Here is a 17,733-nt window from a genome sequence, read left to right on the forward strand (position 1 = left end):
GTTGCACAGCCTCAAATAAAATATCTAGATACTTGAAAATTTTTTCACACAGAAAAAACCGCTCAACCTTTCAAATTGTTTTTGAAAAATTGAAATCGGTTGGATTAGGATGACCACAGTAAATTTTTAAAGTTAACACTCCTTTTTTTAATTTTTAAACAATTAGATTATATTTATCAATTTGCAATTTAGTTTTTTAAAAAATTATAATTGTAAAGTACTATTTTTTCTTAATTTTATCTGTATTTAACAAATTAATTTCCAAATATTTTTTTTTAATTTGTTTAAACAAAAATTATTTAAATAATTGTAATAATTATAACTAAATACATTCATCTTTAGAGTGTTGAAATATATACGTAAACACATTTTTTCATTGAAAAAATGTAATAGCATAGGGTAAAATATACAATATATTTAATGCATAAATAATAAACATTGTTTATAACAAAATATGTGCAAATTAGACAGTTGGCATTACGATATTCGAATTGTTTTATTATACTCTAAAGTTTTTTTACCAAAGTTAGAATGCCCTCGGAGCAATTAAAATATTTAAAAAAAATTATCCGAAAAACTTCTCTTTCTCTTTTTCATCAATTATTACTATTTTGCAACATCGGTAATAAATTTAAACATTTTTAACTTACACTTAAACGATCTCCAGGCATTTTTAAATAAAATACATTTTTTTCCATTTAAGTTAATAAAGTTATAGCTGTTTGAAGTTATCAAAATGTAACACCTAGTATTAAATGTTTAAATTTATTGGTATACCATAATTTAGTGTTACCTATGCCCTTTACAGATACCAAAATTCCAGTTGATGTCAAGCTCCTGTCAAATTTTTTCTTTAAAAATTAATATCTCAAATTCTATAACTCCTAGGTATAGGGAATATTTAATAAAGTTACCCTCAAATTTCACGTAGATTCCGAAAATGCAATAATATATAGGGTGTCCCATTTAAAGCACCGAAGTTAATGTTGACTTCCGGTATAACCGGAAGTGTCGTAAAGTTTTAAATATTTTAGCTGTGTTGGTCCTACTGGCTTTATTAGGTTGCCAAATTTTCAGATTTATCGGATCAGTACTTTCCGAGATATCGATAGTGGCGATTCCTGGTGGGACACCCTGTATAGTATAGACATACGTATGGCTTTGCTCACACACGCACTATTTTGTCGAAATTTTCCATCACCGTTTTGCATAAATGCTGCTGAATTTCCTCCTTTAAGATGTGAGTGGTCGTGGGCTTGTTGGCATAAACCTTAGACTTCAAAAAAAAAAAAACAAAGAAAAAGTCCAACAGCGTTTTTCAATAACCCTGAACTGTCAACTGTTTTTTTTTTGTTCGTTGGCAACACTTTACCGCACAATTGGTGCAAAATTCAAATCTTATGTGAATTTTAATAGACCCAGTAACACTACACAACTTTTACAAAAATATTTAATAACTGGTTACATTTTTAACGCAGCTGAAAAACGATGGTAACAAACAGTGCGAGGCTATTATAAAAAAAATGCCGAGTCCGCTTACATCATTCGACGAGTATGAAATGAAACCCGTTAAAATCTACGAGGATAAGCTTATAGAATGTATATCAGAAGTTTTAGAAGAGTGTTTAGAAAACGTCTTCAGTTACTTCGAATTCGACCATTATTTCATAAAAATACAAGGCTTCGAAGAAATAAAACTAAACGTTAGATTTAAAAACGTCGACTATGTGGGAAATTATTTCGAGATATATTATCTGGATATATACGAAACTTGCGAAAATGATAACGCCGAATGTACCGGCTGCCAGGTGTGCCTTTCACATTTATTACCTAATTTAAGTTTTTGAACTAATTTGTTTATTAGCAAATATGCATATCGGCCGAAACTTCTAGTAATTTTATTGAAATATCACCCGAGTGCGTAGACTTTGGAGTTTGTATAATAAACAACACATATCAATTGAGCTGTGACGTCTACAACAAAACACCCTTGACTCAATCGGTCTCTTTGAAATTTCCTTCAAATTTGATAGACTATATCAAAACGGATGTCTCGAATCTATATATCCCTTCGCTAGATAAGAGGACCATCTGGTTGAAATTCTTACCCAGGTACACCACAGCAAAAACTACATCCAAAGGGCTAAAAAACTCATTTTTTTTTAGAAAACAAATGTTAGAAGGCCTAATGTATTATGATAAAGCAACATCTATTTTGGAATTTCCGATATACTTCTGCGTCTCGAGCAAAACCTTTCCGGACATACCGCCGTTGAAAGCCGTCGTTTTTGCCATACTGACACCACAAAAGTGTTTAAGTATCGTTCCAACGAAAGGACAGATTTATGAGATTCCCTCGGCAACGGCAATTTTAAATCTTGGAGAATGTTCAATATTTGAAACTGTTTTCGCAGACATTGAACTTGTAAATGATACGTTGGCTTCTCAGATATACGCATTCACCAATATACCGCAGGTAATCAAGGCTGTCCCAAAATTCACGTAAGAAGTAGTTTTGATAGAAAACACAAGATTTTAATAAAAAATTGAAATTTTTTATTGATCCATATAGTATACAGTACCGTCAAATGGGGTAAAGTGGATCAAAAAGCACGCTTTTTTAAGATTTAACCATGTAAAAAAATTCTCGAAAAAAAAATAAAGTGAATCATTGGTTTATTTTTGAAGAAAATTCACTTTACACGCTTTAAAGAGTAAACTGGATCACCGAAATTGTTTTTAAAAGCATCAAAAGAAATTGGGCTATTTTGTACACTTTTTTTAAATAGGCCATTAGGATATAAAACTTTATTTATTCATCACATAACCGATCACAATTCGCTAAAATAGGTGGTTAATAGGCAAGGATTTTATACAAGAGGATTGCTCGATCCCATTTAAGCCTATGTTCGCCAAATAAAATGTCAAACGCTCGAATACGTGACGTCACTACGTTACCTCCGTGCTACGTTTACAATATGTAAAACGGCTCATTTTCCTTACTTTCCGTGTGTTTTTTGTGGATTATTATTCGTTTAGAGGATTTATCCTCACTGTTATTATTAATTGATGTTATATACGTAGTTTGTTGTTGTAATTTCTTGTTATAACTTATTAATATAGTTTGTTATCATTATGTTACTATTTGTGTTTGTGTTAGTTTAGTGTTCAGAGACTTTAGAGCCTGTAATAGAATTTCAATTTTGCTCAAAAGGTAATAAATTTAATATATTTTTTTAGGCATGTATATAAATACTTAAATTTCTTTGTTTTTAGGTTAATCTTTAATAAAAAAAAAGATGCCTGGTCTTCGATGTGCAGTTTATGGCTGCAATAACAGTTTTGTTGGGGTAAAAGCCAAAGGGGAAGATATCAAATTTTTCCCATTTTCAAAATCTAATAATTTAGTTTCACAAACAGTTTACAAGGAGTGAATAAATCGTTGCAAGAGGCAGGACAGTTTTAATCCGAATCATAGCCGAATATGTTCTATTCATTTTACCAGTAATGATTTTGAGAGAGACCTGAAGAATGAACTTTTAGGTTAGTACATATAACAAGTATTATAATATTGGGTTTCTTTTAATTTAATGAAAATTACTTAAGTAATGTGTTTTTAGGATTACCTACAAAAAAAATGTTAAAGAAAATGGCTGTTCCCAGGATGCATTTGCCACTTCAGAGTAAAAAAAAGCAGTTGTGCAAGAAATTTTAAAACAGAGCAACTTAGAAAATATACCTGAAACTGCAGTTCTATATAGTTTAGGTCAGCGGTCGGCAACTGGCGGACCATGGTCCAGATCCGGACCGCGGAAGATAAAAAACTGGACTGCCAAAAAATTTTTTAAAGTATAATTAGATATCCAAATTATTTAAAAACATATTTTTCTATAGATAAGAATACGTTTGAGGGCCACCTTTATCATTTTTTAATGATTAGTATAAAAAACTGACTCGAGACTGCAAATGTAATTTCTGCCATTGATTTTTGAATACAAAAGCGCCTATCTATTGTATTTCATATTATTTTGTGAATGCAAATTAAAATAAAAAATTAGTAAGGTATACGAGTTTTTTTTCTGGACCTTGTTAAAAATTTTCAAAAGTATGTGGACTGTTGTGCTTAAAATTACTTGCCGACCCTTGGTTTAGGTGCTTAATTCAACTGTAATAACTTAGAAGTGCATAGTGCTATTTTAACAGAACTTCAAAATTTACTACCCTAAAATATATAAATCAAACAATAAACAAATGTTTAATCAAGAAGCAAATCTTAGCCTCACGCAGCGCTCCCATAGGTATAAGCCATGCTAACTGTAGGACCTGCTCGTGAAAGAATATGCTATTTTACCGAGTGCGATTTTATCCATTCCAATAATTAAAATATTTCCTTTCAATTTTGAATATTTATCCTTACGTAATAACTTTATTGTTCATAGGTTGTACGAGCAGTGATATTCAAATGGTAGGTGTGTTTTTGTTATTCAAACAAAAGTAGTGAAATGACAATCTTGTATATTATATTTTTGGTAACTTTTTTAACTCCATTCCCTATTCTTTATTATATCTAAAAAATAGTATATTTCTAAGTAAACGGCTACTATATTTCTCTAATCGCTGTGCAAATTAAACCACCTAAATATTCTAATATTGTAGGAACGTATCACTATTTTTAATGTCTGTTTAATTATTTGTCAATATTACTAAACTTAATATGTTTTTAAGGAATAAGTTAATTTTTCTTTTCAGTGTTAAAGTTCCCACTAAATTCGAGGTAACATAATGACGTCACACAACATAACCTAGTTTCGCGGAAATAAGTTTGTTATTAAGCAATCCTCTTGTATAAAATCCTTGGTTAGTAGGTATCTACCTACCTTCTTACGAACCATTCAAAAAATAAAAACAAATCCTAGACCAGGACGGATCTGTTTTGAGGTGGATTTGAGAGGGGGCAAGCAATTTTTTTCTGGATTACTTTCAGTACAACTCACATAATAAAAGTGTAGATCCCTAGATCTGGGCGAGGTCCGGAACATTTTCAAAATTGCAAAAATGTTTCAAAAATTAAAAAAATATACCTATTTTGTCTGAGTTTTTTACTTATATCTTGGAACTTATGCATTTTGGAACAATATCGAAGAGGAAAAAAGTTTAGAATTGAATTTAGCACAATATACTGTAAGTTAAAAATGTTTAAATTTATTAATAATTGATAGACCAGTGCTTAAGCCTTCAAAAATGGTAAAAAGTGAAAAAAAATTATAGTGGGATGAAAACCATTGGAAAAGGAAGAGAATATAACAGAAATGAAAAGAAAAATAATTTACGGGCGATCTGAGGTCGGGAAGGGGAAGGGGGTGAGTTTTTAAGGGTAAAAAACGGTTTATCTTGATTTCCGGAAAAACTACAAGTCTTATGGAAAAAAGTTAAATGGCAAAGTTGTAGGTAATAAAAAGATCTACAACTTTTGTATTTACACTTTTTTCACATAACCTCAAAATTTATGTGAAAAATTCAAATAACCAAGTTTTTGGTTTTTTATTTTTATCTTTTACAAACAAATTTTTTTTTCACGAAATTTGGTGAAAACTTACCTATTTATGTCCCAAACACGCTGTAATTTTTTTGATTTGAAATATTTATTTTTTCACCTTATTTTTACTTAATATCGAAAAAGCACCCTAATTTTCAATCGAAAATTCTCACGTCAAAATATCTGCTTTTTTAAAAACGTCGGTGGGCTTTTTCTTCGTTGAAATCTCTACTTTCTGATGGTGTAAAAAAATATATACATTACTATGGTAAGTTTTCTCAGGAAATGCAAAGAAACGAACTAGAATCCGAAAATTTTTTTCTAATCATTATGTACAATTTTGAGCTATTTATTAAAATTTACACTTTAATTACTCGAAAAACGTAAGATTCCATGTTACATTGATAAACAAAAAAATTACAAGTCGAAATATACTATTATAATTAACAACCAAATAAGTTAATAAAGTTAATATTTAATAAGACATCTACAATATTTTGAGAAAGTTGTAGAATCTTCTTTCGTTTCTTTGCATTTCCTGAGAAAACTTACCATAGTAAGGTATATTTTTTTTACACCATCAGAAAGTAGAGATTTCAACGAAGAAAAGGCCCACCGACGTTTTTTAAAAAGCAGATATTTTGATGTGAGAATTTTCGATTGAAAATTAGGGTGCTTTTTCAATATTAAGTAAAAATAAGGTGAAAAAATTAATATTTCAAATAAAAAAAATTACAGCGTGTTTGGGACATAAATAGGTAAGTTTTCACCAAATTTCGTGAAAAAAAAATGTTTTTTTGTAAAAGATAAAAATAAAAAAACAAAAACTTGGTTATTTGAATTTTTCACATAAATTTTGAGGTTATGTGAAAAAAGTGTAAATAAAAAAGTTGTAGATCTTTTTATTACCTACAACTTTGTCATTTAACTTTTTTCCATAAGACTTGTAGTTTTTCTGGAAATCAAGGGAAACCGTTTTTTTACCCTTAAAAACTCACCCCCTACCCTTTCCCGACCTCAGATCGCCCGTAAATTATTTTTCCTTTCATTTCTGTTATATTCTCTTTCTTTTCCAATGGGTTTCATCCTACTATAATTTTTTTGGTTTTAAAAATTTTCGACCCTGGTCTATGATGAAAAAAAGGCAAAATAATCAAGTTTTTTGGATAATTTTTTAAAATATTTTAATTACTCCGAGGGCATTCTAATTTTGGTAAAAAAACTTTAGACTATAATACAACAACACACCAAATTTCATTAAAATCGGTTCGAGTTTTCGCAAAATAATTTTTTGAAAAAAATGTTTCGAATTTTCAAAATGTTGCACAGCTTCAAATAAAGCATCTAGATACTTGAAAATTTTTTCACATAGAAAAGACCGCTCAACCTTTCAAATAGTTTTTGAAAAATTGAAATCGGTTGATTAGGACGACCACAGTAAATTTTTAAAATTAACACTCTTTTTTTAATATTTAAACAATTAGATTACATTTACCAATTTGCAATTTAATTTTGTTTAAAAATTACAATTTTAAAGTAGGTACTATTTTTTCTTAATTTTATCTGTATTTAACAAAAAAAATTAATTTCCAAATATTTTTTTTAATTTGTTTAAACAAAAATTATTTAAATAATTGTAATAATTATAACTAAATACATTCATATTCAAAGTGTTGAAATATATACGTAAACAAATTTTTTCATTGAAAAAATGCAATATCAAAATATACAGTATATTTAATGCAAAAATAAGAAATTTTGTTTATAAAAAAATATGTGCAAATTAGACAGTTGGCATTACGATATTCGAATTCCTTGGCTCACAAGACAGATGATTAAATAAAAGATCAAAATTGATCCATTAGAAGCCGAGATAATGCAATTTTTTTCGTACCTTTGCATTTTGAATCTCCGAATTCAGTCTCGGAGCGAAAGCCCCCTCCCCCACTTTTCGTGCTTTGAGTCACTTTTCGCGCGTGCAAGCGACAGCTTTTCCGCTGATTTATCTATGTTGCCGATAACTTATGGATATGAGCATATTTTCCAGCTTACAATTCGGAAAAACGAAGCCACTGGATCAAAGATTTTTGCTAAATTGTTTATAAATTAACGGTAAATGCCGATAAACTTTGACCGCTTATATCTCGAGAACCAATAAACGGAATTTAACTTTTTTTTTAAGAAGCGTCTTTTCGAGTGCTTTAAAGTTATAATTTTTGAAAAAAACTAAATTGCAAATTGATAAATGTACCTAATCTAATTGTTAAAAAACGTGATTTTTTATCTTTGTCGTAAAACAAACTTTCGAAAGCAACTTAACATTATTTTAAATAATCAATCGAATGGCATAGAAAAAAATTGTTATAAAAATTAACAATTAAAAAATTGAAATTGTTATTACTTTTTTATTAAAAATTAAAAAATATATCTATTTCTCTGAAAAGAAAGTTTACATTTTTAGAGTAGATTGAAAAAAAATATATATAAAATTCATTAATGTTTCTGCTTGTTTTGATTTTTTTAAATTTCTGAAATCATCCCTTAGCTTCTAGCCACCCTAACTCCGTTAATTTTAATAGTACAAGGAAAAGTTAATGGACCATTTTTTTGTAGAATTGTATGCTCTACAACTTTTATAAGAAACTTTTTTTTCTAGCTCTTACCCGTTTTGAGTTATCCTGAAAAACCCCTTTATTTTATATTTTTTCACCCCTGGCTGGGAGTTGAAAAAAAATTACTGTCACTTATTGTTATTACATACCTACCTCAAACTAACTTATATAAAAAATTCAGGCAAGTTGACCAAATTGCGATTTAAATGCTCATTTAATTGGACTAGAGGGAAAAACTAACTCCATTTTTAATAACCCTCTTTTTTTTCCTTGGCAACACTTTACCACACAAATAGCACCCAATACAGTAGGTTGTAAAAAAAATCAGGTTCTAAATTTTTATTTTTCAGTGTTTAACTATAATGCCTGATTACGGATTTGGCAAAATATTGCCAAATGAAACTAAGACGTTACGGATATATTTCAGTCCAGATTTTACAGATGTTATAGACAGTGCATATGGAAGGCGTATGGAAAATGTGAGACACTTCAAAATAAACTTGGAAACTATGAGCTTCTTGGGGCAATACAAAATGGTAACAAACTTGAAAATAATAGCAATAAAACAGTTACAACCAAACAGACCTATTATTTCAGCCAGTAAACACCAAACAACTTAAAAAAGCCGCCGAACTAATGTTAAAAGAAATAAAAAATCGAGAGGATAAAAGTTTAATTCAGGATATTCAAATTTGTGCCTACTATATAAAAATCAACTTGTTCTCTCGAGACACAAATGAAGAAGGTTCCCCTCGAGACAGCTACGATTCAAAAATTACTCCACCGAAATGTGACAGCAAAACAGATAAACCCTGCACGACACAGTTGTGGTTGAAAGCGAAAATGAAGATACCTCTTGTGGAATTCTCGCACCAGTACATAGAATTTCCTGATACACCTTGCGGGTCCTATTCTACCATGCAAATATATTTGAGAGCAGTAAACCTTGATTACTACTTCAAAAAAGCCAAGCCGCAGACCGATTACACAGCTTCATTCGAAATACACGGAGGGAGTGGCGATATTAGAATCGAACCAACCTGTGGGTCATTGAAACAGGGAGAGGTAAGCTGCGGCAGTAAAATAATTAGGCAAATACTGACGAACTAATTTCCAGAGTAAAAAAATAACTTTAATAGCAAAACCGAACCCTCCGTCTAGCATTATAACAAACTTAGCTAAGCAATTTAAATACTCCGAAGTGTATGAACGGAAGAAACAAGAAATTGAAATGAAGAAACGAGGACTTTTGGAACAGGGCCGTAAGAAGGGGAAGGATAAGAAAAAAGATAAAAAGTTTAAAAAGGCAGAAAAGCAACCAAAACAGGACAAGAAATCAAAGAAAGAGGATAAAAAAACTGACAAAGGAAGCAAAAAATCAAAAGGACAGAATAAAGAGCAAAAGGAAACGCATTTGGGTAATTTCTATTAAGAAAATTAGTTTAATAATAAGCACTCACTTCTAAACATCTATATACAATGCAAGAATTAAATGGAACCTATATATTTTTTTATAGATCAAAGGATACTAAGATATAAAAATTTTGTCCCAAAGTCTGACCAAATACCATCGATTGTTCTTATTTTGCCCCAAAATGGCCACTTTGCGTTTGATATTTCTAAATATGTATTCTGGTGCATATTAACAATGCCAAAAAATATTAACAATCCGAAAAAATATTAACAATGCAAAAAAATATATGTAAAATAAGTCGAATATTTGTCGATCTAAGGACTTTACTTTGTCCTTTATTTCAGCACCCTCTATGTGACTTTATTTTAATAAGAAATGGAAATCAGAGTGCCTTGATCTAATAAAAGTGAACATCGTTCTCTTTTTTTCATTTCGGCAAGAACAACCAATAGATGGTGCTGTTTTCGTTCTATTAATAGCAAAAACAAATCATAATTTTGATTATTATGGATGTGATATGTATTTTATATTCCTCCATGACTATATTTTATATTGTTCTGTCTCAGGTTTTTGTAGTTCTTTTAAATGTTTTAACATGAATGGCAGACATTAAAACCTTTAATACTCCAGGAAAGTTAGGCATAAAAAACCGAATAAGCTAACTTCTTTACTCCGAGATTTTTTATAGAACAGTGTTTAGTAGGATCATATTCGATACAAAGTAATAAATGATTGTCTGTCAAGGGATCCAGTGCAGTACGGTTTAAAGGGATTTAAAAATTGAATAATTTCTTGATGTATTATGAAGGGATAAAGGGATCAGTTCATATCTGGCACCCCTGTTCCTACAAAAATTCCTTTATTCACATAAACAATTTATTTTAAATGTAATTTATTACAAATCCAAATTATTTTTTAAATTTCACATATGTACTACATTTTGCTTCTGTACACGCCATCGTTGTTAACTTGTTTTTTGATGTTGAAGTTGAATTTACTCAAAAATTTCAAATGGTACACCCTGTATATTATTACATTAATTAGTGCAGAATTAAATTTTCTTTAAAAGGATGCTATACCCAAAGTCAACAGTTCTTGTATAAATTGAAAATTATTGATTTCAACAGAAAAATCTACGGTGGATTTGATGCATTAAAAAATTGAATACTAAACGGTGTTTGATTAATAAACTGTAATTTTTATTATCATTATACCTTCATCAAAAACAATAATAGTACTTGCCTTCGTACCACTGTGAGAAATGAATTCATTATGAATTGCTTTTAAGAATCGGAAGAAAAGGAATCAGAAATTATCGTTACCGATAAGGACTTAATATTGGACTACTTGGACTTTTACCCGGCGGAGATGTTCCACTGGAGAAATTTACAACCTTATACCATCAAAGCGGATTTCGAATGCACCCTCAGTTACGAGAGTGAAGATACGAAAAAACCAGAAACGTTATATCTAAACGCCGTTTGCAGGGTTATTAGACCGGACTTCATTACGAACTTAAAACTTCAAAGGATTGATTTCGGACAAGTCGTGATAGGGATGAAAAAACGTGAATCCGTAATTATGCAAAACATAAACTGTAAAGTACCCCATTTTAATAGTAATGTTAAAATTTCAACTGGTTGTGTCTACAGATGACTGCATCAAACCGGAATTTGGTTTGCTGAACCCGCTGGGGCCCTTTACATTGCCTCTTATGAAAAAGGTGAAGGTACCACAAGAACATTTTCTGGAGGTTCCGGTTACATTTGAGCCGAAAAAAGAAGGGAAGGTAAGAAAGTGTATGATTTTAAAAATAAAAGCGTTGAAATATTGTGCTTTGATAATTAGCTGCAATTTGTCAGTTTTCAACTTAGGTGTTTCCTTTCGTGTCATATGTGTGCAAAAAGGAAAAATATTTTGTTTTCACATTTTAGCATGCGAGTATTTGTGACCAATATATTAACGATCGGGGTAGTCGTAAATGAACAAATAAAATAATGCAAAAAATTAAAGGGTCAACAGAATTTCCGAAACATTTCCGGGATTTTTGACAGACTGTATTTAGGTGGAAAATAGTCGTATCGGGAATTTAAAAAAAGCATTTTCAAGCTCTAAGATTGTAGTTTTTAGATCTTTCAGTCGAAATTTTTTAGGAACTGCGGTTATCACGCAATTCTAATAGATACGACCATTTTTCATCGAAATATCAGATTTTGAATGGAAAAGGATCCTTTTGTATTTAATCATCGATATCTCGGCGACCAATGATCGTACAGAGAATTGAAGGGCAGTTTCGAAAACTGGAATAAATTTCCTATAACATGCTGCAGCAACTTTTTGCAAAAAACATTTTTTCATCTTTTACATGAATTTCAAGAAACAGGAAAAAAGGATAATTTATGTTTTTTTTTATAAAATTGACGACTAAATTAGAAATATTCACGAAATGACTAATGTTGAGCATGACTTTTACAGTTCGATATACCCAGAAGAACCCAGTTTCATCTCGATCTAGTATTTCTGTTTCAAACAGTCAAACTTTTGAAAAAAATTAAAAGGTCACGTTTTTTGAGCTTAAACACTTCATAATCATGATTAAAATGGAAAAAAAATAGTTTTTGTTTTTTTCACAATTTTACCGCAAATAACGATAACGATTGATGAAAAAAAAAATCGAAAAATTTTTTAAAAAATTTTCTTTTGAATTTTTTTTTTGCATTTTTGGAAAACCTTCCGGACATTGAAGAAAACAAAATCGAATTGTTTCCAGTACGATTCGGCTCTTCCGTCCTATGCTTCTGTTCATCAACTTTTAATTAAATTAAAATTAAAGTTGATGTCGCAAACCAGATTTAGACCCCGATTCATACCATTTCTTGAGACAATTTTTTTATTAATTTTTGTACCGTCTGTAATCAGTTAAAAAACTGTTTTTTTCAAAACTACCCTCTTTCCTCATTGAAAAAAAAATGAATTTTTTTTTTCTTCATAAATTTAAACGTTATTTTCTGTAAAAATGTGACAAAACCTCAAAAAAAAATTTTTTTTCATTTTAATCATAATTATGAAGTGTTTAAGTTCAAAAAACGTGACACTAATTTTTTTCAAAAGTTTGACTGTTTGAAACAAAGAAACGGTTCGCTAGATCGAGATGAAACTTCACAGGGTTCTTCTGAGTATATCGAACTGTAAAAGTTTCAGCTTAGCTGAAAAAAAGTCCGTGGACCCAGAAAAAAAAATTGCAAAATGATTATTTCTACACTTTTTCCTTCAAATTCTATTAAAACATTAAGTATTCATTTTATTAATTTTTAAACTAACTACTATCAAAGATATGGTAAAAAATTGTAAGTAATAATAAAAAAAGTGTAAATAAAAAAAATATTAGAATACGGCGTACCCAAGAAGTTTTTCAAAAAAAATAATAGACAAAATGGTTGCATTTGACGAGTTAAATGTGTGGTTAAAATGTTGGTTTTTACTTCTGCGACACCTCTTATAAGTTTCAAATAAGGTATAAAGTACTGGGACGGCAATTTTGCAATTTATTCAATTAATAAACAATTTTACATTTAAAATGCCGAATAACTTGCAACCTTGAACAGGTCTCTTTTACATGTGGATAAAAACACCCAAGTGGCTCGTCTTACCTTGAGACACCTTGGGAGTTTCGAATTATATCTTCCGGGACCTGGAAATATTTTCCATTCCAGCGGAGGTCGAGCATTTATTTTGGAAGTATCAAAGGGGTACAAGCTCTTCTTTTTGATCACGGTACTACAAAACAAGAAACGGATTTTATTACGCATGATTTAACTATAAAAAAAGTTTAAGAAAATGGAAAAAAGAAATTGCACAGTACCTTTTAAAGTTCGACAAATTATAATGGGCCGGTCCGGGATCATTTGGATTTTTGTAGCAAAGGCTGATGTCGTTTAACATGCTCCTGATAACGGGTTTCTTAGTGTATCTTGGAGCTCTTGAAAATTTACCGCACCTCTTCTTTAACGGGTGATTCAATAAAATCTCAATATCGCTCGGTTTTATATAGCCGTACTCTGGCGTAACGATCTTTGAAGGGGCGAGGTGATTTTTTATCGTACTTTCATCTCTCGGACCGGTAAACAGATCATAAGGACCCCTAAGTGAAACAACTTTGTTTAGGAGTGCGTCTAGACCTAAAAAAAAGGTAAAACATTAAAAATTTCATTAACTTTTCTGGGTTGAAATAGTTTTTTTTGGTTACGTTGTAGTTTGGAGAACGACCAGTCACAAAACTTACCTTTACCATCTTTTGTGTCATATCTGTTGGGAGCTAGTAGATATGGAGGGTCTTTACTTCTAAAACGATCTAAAAATCCATCCCATTCGAAAGACATTACATTCGAAAACTGGTGGAGATTTAACGTGGACATTTTATTCATCCGTTGGTACGTCCCTAAAACATAACAACAGAAATGCTGCAATGCTCGACCATTTTTAATTTTCCTGATTTTTTGGTATTATTTAGTACCCATTTAGAGTAGCTTTCATGAATTTTTCAAATTTTTATTTCAACCCCTCAAAAAGTTACGAGCATTTGAATATTTTGGTTAAAAATTTTTCAAATAATTCAAATTCAAAATAATAAACTTTTTTTGTATGATATAAAAAAAAATATAAAAATTATACACTGTTTTCTGAGGCTTTTTTTGATTTTTAAACCAAAAGTGCTTTTTGAAAAAAAGTGGCGTTTCGTATTTCTTCGAAAAATTCTCAAAAAAATCTTTTTTCAATATGCAGATATATGAGATACATTCTAGAGTAGAATCTTCTTTTATTCTATTTTTTTTAAAATACGTAAAAAGCCAGAAACAAAACTAAAATAGTACAGTCATTGAAGTTGAAAATCAGCTGTAACCTTCAAATTCTTTGAAACTGCATGGATTTGCATGAAAATTTAGAATAAGGCTCATCTTAGGCTCAAGTTCAAAAGTGACATAAGCCCGATTGACGCTTTTTGTTTTTTAGTGGTAAAAACTACCCCTAAGTGAAAAAAATTGATAAAATTAAGTTTTAAGCATTTTATTGATAAAAATCTTGTTCAAGCACAAAGATTAAAAAATGTTGATCTTTTCGACTTTTTATGTAACCCTTAAAAACTACCCCTATGCAAAAAATAATGATAAAAAATTACTTTTTAAAGATTTGGAATGATTAAATCGTCCAATTATTTAAAATAAAAGTTACCTTATAGCTAATAAAAGAATTGTTCCCTTTCAACCCCTAAAAATCAACCCTGCAATGACAAAAATAATAAAAAATTACTTTTTAAAAGCTTGGAATGCTTTAACGGTGCAATTATTTAAAATAAAAATTCCCTTATGAAAGAAATTGTATCTCATAACACTTTTCAACCCTTATAAATCACCCCTGTGCTAAAAAAAATGATAAAAAATTACATTTTAAATCTTGGAATGCTATAATTGTGCAATAATTAAAATAAAAATTCCTTTATATTGTTCATAAAAGAATATTTCACTTTTGCCATTTTCAACTCGTATAAACTACCCTTTTACCAATATTAATGTAAAATATTTTTATTATAATCGATTTTTAAATATAATCAATCATAAAAAAATTGCTATGCTGCATATAAATAATCACACTAAATTTTTTTACTTATTTTATTTGTATAATATAATAATATATAATATATAAAACTGAGAAAGACTATTTTGCTCCGAAAACATGTCATTGTTTTTTTTACCATAACTCGGTTAATTTTGAAGCTATAGTATCCTACAAAAAAGCATTTTAAAGATAATATCAAGAGTTGTAAGATCGTTAGCATATAAAACCTTCTAAGTCCTTCGTTTTTTAAAGGGAAAGGATCGAAGGTCGTTTTTTCACTAAAATGGATACTTCAAGCGGCGATTTCTCCTTTATTTTTTATGCTATAGGAATAAAAATAAGCAAAATATTTGTTGAAATAGAAGCTACATTTTTGTTATCTATCATTTTTTACGTATCTTTCATAGTTTCAGAGTTATTATATAAATAAGGCAATTTTTTTTGAAAAATGAAAAATACGTTTTCAACTTTTAACGTACATTATTAAAAAAATACGAATTCTAAACCGGTCTAACATCAGGATCGTATGAAAAACACTAAAACAAAACTAGTTGTAAAGGGTCTACGATTAATTTTAATTCTGATGGAAATGGTACAGCGTTTACTGCTCATTTTTTCTTAAAAAATATGAGCAACCCATCTGTTTTTGACAATAACTCCTCCAATTTTGCTCTAATTAACTTTTATAAGTGCTCATTTTGAAGGTCTTTTTGAGTACTACAAAAAACTCCTGGAGCGTTATATATGTAAAAATAATCCTTTTTCTGTTATTTGACGTTGAATACATCGATTCGAGTATTCCCCCTAAAACAAGTCCCCTTCCACTAACCATATTTCGCTTTGTATAGGACGTACAACACTTTTTAAAAAACGATTTTCTTTGTTTATTTATAAGCTACATTTTTCGTTATACGGGAAAAATACTTTGAAAGTGTTTTTTTTCACTCAAAATTCCAAGTTTTCAATCATGAATAACTAAACAACTATAGATTTCTCGAAAAAATTCTTCAAATATTTTTTGCCCAAAATTTGATTCTATCGATTTCCAGTGTTATTTTTGAAAAAAAATGTCCACCCCCGAGAAGGAGTATCGACCCCAACAGGGTGGAAGCTATGTCACTAATGTTCATTGACCTTTTCTCTATCTGCCAAATTTCAAGTCGATTGGTTCAGTTTCAAAGAATTCGGAGTTGAAAAGCTTCAATGACTGTACTAAAAATACAAAACTACAAATACAACCCGTAGAAGCCCCTACATTTGTTTAAAATACATAAAATACTTTTTTGAATAGCTAACGCTTGTTACTGTAAAACAAAACTGTTTAAAGAGAATCCATTTATACTCGTACGCTATTGACCCTAATCAGCTTTGTCGCCGTTATTAATATTCTTTGTAAATAACATATAATGACATAAAATTATAAACCTCAGCAGCGATAATATACCTGGGGGAGGGGCGTCATCACAATCACTGCGAAACCTGTCACCAGTTCCAAGACCAGTATTCGAAAGAACGGAATGGTTAGACTTTTTATAATACTCCTCATTTACATCGTTGGCGCCTGGTCCTCTAAGCGACTTATAAAATTCTCGCTCGTACAAAAGATTCGCGTTCCTGTATCCCAAATTTTTTGAAAATTCCTCAACCTCTAACTTTGTCTTCCAACTGGAAAAACGTTAAAATTACTTTTTCGGTCATGGTACAAGAACCTCAACATACTTAACGCCATGCTTTCCTTTACACGTCACACGCTCGGGATTGTAAGAACCAGGCCCAGCTTTAGTTATTTCTTTCTTCATGGCTCCAGTAACATCGAGCTCAGGATGAAAACCGATCTTATTAAACCGTTTTGTCGCCACCCCGAAGGGGGCATTGGATTTTTTAGAGCAGTGACCCATTTCGAAGTGTATAAAAAAACAAGAAACAAAACACTCAAATTTTGACAGCCGTCAAAATATTATTGGGTCACTATTGTTTATTTTGAAATCAAGAGAACTGGCTAATGTTTTCAGCACTGGTAAAATTCAAGAGTGTATTCTATGGCTAAATTTAAAGCAATTTGTTTAGAGAAACATCAATTTAACATTTTCAATGTTCATTTTACTGCTAACATACCATATTAATTCCATAATATACTCCAGTTGAATTAGTTGAATGCAAAAAAAAAATTAGTAGACATTGTATTGCACTTTATGACAGGGATAGTATCAAAAAATAACTTGAAAGAAGTGACACTAAGTTGTCAAATTGCAAATAAGGGGCATATTTACGTGTTTTTTCACTTTTTTTTACCACCCACGAAAATTTAGAGGACCTATAGGAAAATTGGTCATTTTATGTTGTAGGCAGTAATTAAATTAGCTTCAATTTAAGGTATCTATGGTCATATTTCACCAGTTTGTTCACTGTACAATAAAGGTTGAACGTGGAAAAATCACTTTTCCAAAATTGCATATTATTGTTGCAAAAAGCGATGGATGTTGACGAAATTTATGGAAAAGACGGTCAATCCAAAGACCAACATGTGTACCAAAGGCCAATTCGATTGACCGTGAAAT

At 30.3% G+C, this 17,733-nt stretch overlaps 1 protein-coding gene and 1 long non-coding RNA gene across 3 annotated transcripts in view; one reads left to right on the forward strand and one right to left on the reverse strand.

Annotated features, from left to right (window-relative positions):
• The window catches only part of LOC108903864 (facilitated trehalose transporter Tret1-like), a 45,440-nt gene extending 28,280 nt beyond the window's left edge, over window positions 1-17,160 (reverse strand). Inside the window, exons 1-5 of one of the 2 annotated variants that reach the window (XM_018706195.2) lie at window positions 16,895-17,160; window positions 16,620-16,840; window positions 13,845-14,000; window positions 13,425-13,740; window positions 13,213-13,339 (exon numbers count right to left, since the gene is read on the reverse strand). In XM_018706195.2, the coding sequence (XP_018561711.1) occupies window positions 13,213-13,339; window positions 13,425-13,740; window positions 13,845-14,000; window positions 16,620-16,840; window positions 16,895-17,073 (999 nt within the window). In that variant the 5' untranslated portion in view covers window positions 17,074-17,160. Of the gene's footprint in view, window positions 1-13,212; window positions 13,340-13,424; window positions 13,741-13,844; window positions 14,001-16,619; window positions 16,841-16,894 lie in introns of those variants that run through there. The other variant, XM_018706192.1, reaches the window with a different exon arrangement.
• Window positions 3,117-4,063, forward strand: LOC111692199. The gene is made up of 3 exons (XR_002763171.1): window positions 3,117-3,214; window positions 3,277-3,543; window positions 3,621-4,063. It is a non-coding gene; the product is annotated as an uncharacterized LOC111692199 (long non-coding RNA).
• Window positions 17,161-17,733: the final 573 nt, after the last annotated feature.

The sequence above is a fragment of the Anoplophora glabripennis genome, unplaced genomic scaffold (assembly GCF_000390285.2).
Source record: "Anoplophora glabripennis isolate ALB-LARVAE unplaced genomic scaffold, Agla_2.0 scaffold49, whole genome shotgun sequence".
NCBI classification, from domain to species: Eukaryota; Metazoa; Arthropoda; class Insecta; order Coleoptera; family Cerambycidae; genus Anoplophora; species Anoplophora glabripennis.